We start from the raw sequence: 6,049 nt of genomic DNA on the forward strand, positions 1-6,049 counted from the left end.
CTACAGTTACCAGAATTTATCTACATTCTGTCACTTTATACAACTGCCTATTATATATAAATGATATTAAATAACACAACACGGTCTGTACAACAGACTATCCCCATAGCACTACACACATGCACGGTATTATGTAACTGCACATGTAATGCATCATAAAAGTTACTGTGCGTATAAATTACTTTCATAACAAATTTTATACATCAAATTATCTGAATAATATGAACGTTTTAAAGCCAACACCCAACTCAAACTGACGGCTAATTATCAATTATCAACATCATATGTTCAAATTATACTCACAACATTGGGCTTGTCTGGAAATACTAAATATTGATCGCAATCAAAAGGATGACTTTTCCCAAAATTGAGAATCATTTGCAGCTAAATTGTTACGCCCCCACTCGGCAGACCAAAAATTCAACCAAAAAAAAACATCGCTTCTGACGTCATACTCCGATCGTCAACTGAAACAAAAAATGTCCTCACAAAACAGAGATTAGTATCTTACATTCCGGCCCCTAAATGTGAAGATTATACTGAACATTTACTTCTCTAATCTCTTCTCATTCTCAACCTGGACTTACAGGTATATACTTTATCCAAAATTCCAAAGGAATCCCAAAATTTAAAACATAGCTATCTATACTGAATGCCTTCATGCACCAATTAACAAATAATCTAATTTACATTAATTTTCATGAACACCTAAGCAACCAAACAGCTTTCTTTGCAAACGAAAAAGAAAAAAGTTGTTCATGTCTAGATATCCTTGTTACAACACCAAAAAGGACTACAATTTCCCTTTCAAATAAACTTACAACAAAGTTGGTTGTCATACTACCTGTATCAATGTATAACATGCTTCAATATTAACTTTGAAAAATCTCTGTTGGCAACTGTTACCACTACAACCACTTCTTTCAATCTCATACAAACTAAAAGAGAAATCTTGTTATGTGTCACCCAATAAAAGGAAATATTGATTCTGTAATCAACACTATGTACGATTTCACAGATACTGTTTAAAACTGAATTGAATTCACATAACAATTCCAGTACACATAGAGTCATGTTGTTGTACCCAAATATAACTTCACAAGACATTATCTGCTAGAAAATATAAATTCTATTACATAACATTCGTACAAGTCTTCAGAGGGTTAGCATATTTCCAGGTGCTAGGCAGTGAGATCACACAAAGGAAATTCAAAGAAAAGAATTTCAAATGAGGAAAGGAACCTTATAAATAGGGTTCGCGGGCGCACGTAGTCATCTTTTCTTTTGTGTGTGGCAGTAAGAACACCTATTTTCTTTCGACAGTACATGCAGACGGACTTCGACATGCAGACGGAGATTTTCGAGCAGGGAGCCGATGAGTCGACGGGGACTGATCCGGCGGAATCCCTGGTGGGCAAAGTCGCCGCCCAGTCCGCAGAACTTAGGAAGCTTTCTTCCAAGATGTCTCGGTTTATGGATGTTATGTCCACAAATCAAAATGAGACAGTCCCACGTGCGAAGCATGGGGGCGATTTACCTGATGATGACTTGCTCAGCATTTTCGCTGATAACAGTGTATCTATTTGTTCGTCGCCAAGCAGGGCGTAGTTACGACCCTGAGTTGGATCTATTGGAGACACCGGGTGTGGTGGAATCGAATGTAGTTTCGAGTTTCTTTCCACCCGATTGTGACCTGTATAAGGGCGCATTGGATTTCAGATCGCCTGTGTCTGATAGCCTGGCGGCTCGCATGACCAAGGCAGTAACGCTTCCTCCGAAGAAGGAAAGCATTGAGAAGATTGCTACTCAATATCTTACACCGGAGAATGCTCCAGCGGTTTGCACGCCGAGGATTCCCAAGGAACTGTGGGGCTCAATTCCACCGAATTATCGTGCTGCCGATAGTCGTGCACAGAAGTTGCAGACTCATATTGTGAAAGGTTTGCTTCCCTATGCGGAGATTCTTTCAGAGTTACAGAGCGCGGCTTCGGAGAAGCGCGATGTGGATACAAACCGCATTAAGCGTCTCGCCCTCGACGGTATCACACTAAGCGGTTTTGCCTCCTACGAAGTGAGCATGAGGCGTAGGGAAGAATTGAAGCCCTCTTTTAACCCCAAGTACAAGGGTATTTGCAGCCGTTCAGTATCGGTATCTGAGGGCCTCTTTGGAAGTGAATTTCAAGCGACCCTTAAAGGGGTCGGAGACTCGTTTCTGGTCAGTCAGAAAATTTCGCCTCAGAACTTCAGGGGGCGTGCCAAGCGCAACTATCAGCGACCAGCCCCATATCGGCAGGACAAGCGGGATTATTCTCGTTTTTCGAGGGATCGCAACAGCGGCCCATCTGGATTTAAGGAGTTTCGCGCCCCAGCGACAGTTTCCAAGGCTCCACAGTCCAAGTACAACGCAGATCGGGGCAAGTTTAACAAGCCCGGTTTCCCAAAAAACTAGTAAGTGACCTTTCCCAGTCAGGGAGACTCAGGTTTTTCAAAGATGAGTGGTCGCGTCTGACGTCTGATTCTTGGGTTTTAGACGCAATCGGTGGTTATAAAATTGATTTTTGCTCTCTTCCTTTTCAACGTTGCTCACCGAGCAATTACGTTGCCTCTCTTATAGAGAAGGAAGCAATTAGTAGGGAGATTGTTTCCCTTCTCGAGAAAAATGCAATTAGAAAAACATCTAGACAGGACCTTGTTTTCTTGTCTTCTATTTTCACGATTCCGAAGAAATCGGGAGAACGCAGACCAGTCATTAATTTGAAAAACCTGAACGCTTTTGTCAAGTATGATCATTTTAAAATGGAAACGTTTAAAAATGTTCAAGATCTGATGATGCAATCTGATTTCATGACCTCAATTGATTTGAGGGACGCTTATTTTTCAATCCCGATTCATGAAGATCATCACCGTTTCTTAGGTTTTTCGTGGGAGAAGGCCTATTATTGTTTTCAATGTTTACCATTTGGACTAAGCTCAGCACCTAGAGTATTTACAAAAGTTTTGAAACCGGTGATGGCCGCTATAAGATGCAGGGGCATTCGTTCTATGATTTATTTGGATGATATAATTATTTTCGCTAATTCGAGGCAAGCAAGTCTCGAGCACACTAGTTTTGTGTGTAATTTATTATCATCTTTGGGATTCGAAATAAATTTCGAGAAGTCTTGTTTATCCCCTAAAACTGACACAACTTATCTGGGTTTCTGCATTGATTCGGCTAGTATGTCGATAAGTTTACCTGGTGAGAAGGTGGAGAAATTGAAATCAGTAGGAAGCTCTATTCTAGCTTCGAATCGGGTCATTGTTCGGGACCTTGCGAAGTTCATTGGCATTTTTGTTTCTTCCTTTGAGGCCTTTCCAAAAGGGAGGATTCATTACCGCAAATTGGAATCTTTCAAAACTAAAGCGCTTGAATCTTCAGGTGGGAATTTCGATTCTTTTGTGTCTCTCAATACCGACGCATTATGCGAAATTCAATGGTGGCTCTCGATCCCATCGGATGCATTCACTACGCCCGCTAAAATGCCTCCTATCAGCATCACATTACGTACAGATGCAAGTAGCACGGGATGGGGAGCTTTCTGTGAGAATGATTATTCATTTTCTCAAGGGGTTTGGTCATCTAAATATGCCGATCTACATATTAATGTTCTGGAATTGCTTGCAATTCAACACGCATTATCATCATTATGCAATTCACGGATGAATGCCCATATTCATATTAAGTCTGATAATAGTTCCGCCGTATCTTATATTAAGAAGTTTGGTGGGCGTATCTCCATGTTAGATGGAATCTCCCGGGCCATTTGGTCATGGTGTTTTGAACGTAATATTTGGCTTTCTGCATCTCACCTGGCTGGGATTGCAAATATTGAGGCAGACACGCTTTCACGTAGAGATCTAAACAAAGAGCTTCATCTTTGTCCCGATAGGTTTTTCTCTATTTGTCAGCATTTCAATGTATGTCTCGACGTTGATTTGTTTTCTTCTCGTTTCAACAATCAATTACCATGTTATGTAACCTGGAAGTATGACCCTTGTGCTTTTGCAGTAGATGCTTTTACCATCTCTTGGAATGCATTGAACATATATCTCTTTCCTCCTTTTTGTCTTCTTACTAGGGTCTTGCAGAAGCTTCGGGAGGACAAGGTGGACATTGCCCTTCTAATCGCTCCTTTGTGGCGAGCCCAGCCATGGTATCCCATGATCCTTCAGTTACTTGTCGCCCCACCCCTTCTACTACCTCCGAACTCTCTCGTGGGACATTCAAACCCATTCCCAAACCTCAAGCTAACCGCCTGGATTATCTCAACAAAGGTTGGCGCTCAGCGGGCCTTTCGGAACACGCTTCCAGCCTCATCGCCCTCTCTTGGCGAGATGGAACCAACAAACAATATGAATCGGCTTGGCAACAGTGGCTTCGCTGGTGTGATTCACAATCGCTTGATCCCTTTGACTCGTGTATTGTAAACGTGATTAATTTTCTTAGTGCTCAACAGGGTTTAGGAAAATCCTACTCTACTATTAATTCTTATCGTTCTGGCCTTTCTTCTGTACTACCACCAATGGAAGGCTTTCCAGTTGGCAAGCATCCCATGGTAATAAGATTATTGAAGGGGATATTTAATGCAAACCCTCCTAAACCAAGGTACCAAAGCACGTGGGAAGTCTCCAGGGTTTTGGATTATTTGTGTTCAATGGCAGAAAATTATCAACTTTCTTTGTTTCATTTGAGTCAAAAACTTGTGTCGTTAGTCGCACTTGTTACAGCGCAACGTACACAGACTCTCAATCATTTAGATATCTCTTTCATGCACATTTCAGATGATCGTGCAGTTTTTCAGGTCATGGATGTCTTAAAAACGACTACTCCAAAAAAGGGTATTGCTAAGCAAATAGTTGAGCTTCCTTCTTTTCCTTCGAATAAGAAGTTGTGTGTTTTGTTAACTCTTAAGGAATATCTTAATCGTACCAAACCTCTTCGTGAATGTCATGGGGAAACGAAGCTCTTTATTTCAACTAGAAAACCTCACAAATCGGTAACCTCCAGTACTTTGGCAAGATGGTTAAAATTCTCTTTGTTTGCTTCAGGCATTGACACATCAGTATTTTCGGCGCACAGTTTCAGGAGTGCCGCTACTTCTTCTGCTTTCGCTCATGGGGTCACCTTGAAAGAAATAATGAAGAAAGCTGACTGGTCAAATGCCCGAACATTCAAAACCTTTTACCACAAACCCGTCGTTGAAGATGGAACTTTCGCTTTTTCGGTTTTAGCTCAAGCTTCTTGAAATTTATGTTCTATATCATGACATTATCACGAAAGAGGGCTCTATGTTAAATGAGAAGAAGGTTCGCTTCTCTTTGGTAATCAATTTTTGGTACAGTTCCATTAAAGGAAAATCCTAGGTTACTAGAGATGTATTTACATGATTCACGTGATCGTAGTTTACTTTTAAGCAAGACTGATTTAGTCAAGGAGATCTGAGTAATCCTTTTATGCTTCATTATTTTTGAGGTTCGTGTTATGATTAAAAATTTGATACACCTGCAATTCAAGTGTTGGTTGTTTATTCATGTAAGTTCGTCTTTTTTCAGATTCTGTGATCTGCTCTTTGAATATGCTAACCCTCTGAAGACTTGTACGAATGTTATGTAATAGAATTCCTAAGTTATGCAAATAACATGAAGTATAATTAGAATTCTATTAATAATAATGAAGTACAAGTCGAGGAGGGTCCCTCCCTTCAAGATCTTTTGCTGAAGATTCCCTCCCTTCTGGATTTTTGTTATTGTTCAAATCACAGAATCTTCTCTCTTTTTTAATTGGGAGTGTATATATCCTGGCTTCATGTCTGTTTGGACTTTAGCTGTTGTTTGACAGGAGTTATGTTTTGATTGATTGGATATGATCGATTGTAGTTTTTGTTTGATTGATTATGATTGATTGAATGGATTTGATCTATTGTAGCTTTTGTTATGATCAATGATATGATATTTCGGTTTTTGGACAAATATTTACTCTGTTTTGGGGAGAGTTTTTCGTTTGTTGACA

The 6,049-nt window shown here is 40.2% G+C and overlaps 1 protein-coding gene across 1 annotated transcript; it reads left to right on the top strand.

Moving 5' to 3' along the window:
* The first annotated feature begins 1,522 nt into the window (after window positions 1–1,522).
* On the top strand, window positions 1,523–5,548 carry LOC115928797. Its single transcript, XM_030996706.1, has 2 exons — window positions 1,523–2,448; window positions 4,119–5,548. Coding segments are annotated over exons 1-2 (927 nt in total). The 3' UTR covers window positions 4,120–5,548.
* The last annotated feature ends 501 nt before the right edge of the window (window positions 5,549–6,049 follow it).

This window comes from Strongylocentrotus purpuratus, unplaced genomic scaffold, assembly GCF_000002235.5.
Source record: "Strongylocentrotus purpuratus isolate Spur 01 unplaced genomic scaffold, Spur_5.0 spur5_scaffold_3, whole genome shotgun sequence".
NCBI classification, from domain to species: domain Eukaryota; kingdom Metazoa; phylum Echinodermata; class Echinoidea; order Camarodonta; family Strongylocentrotidae; genus Strongylocentrotus; species Strongylocentrotus purpuratus.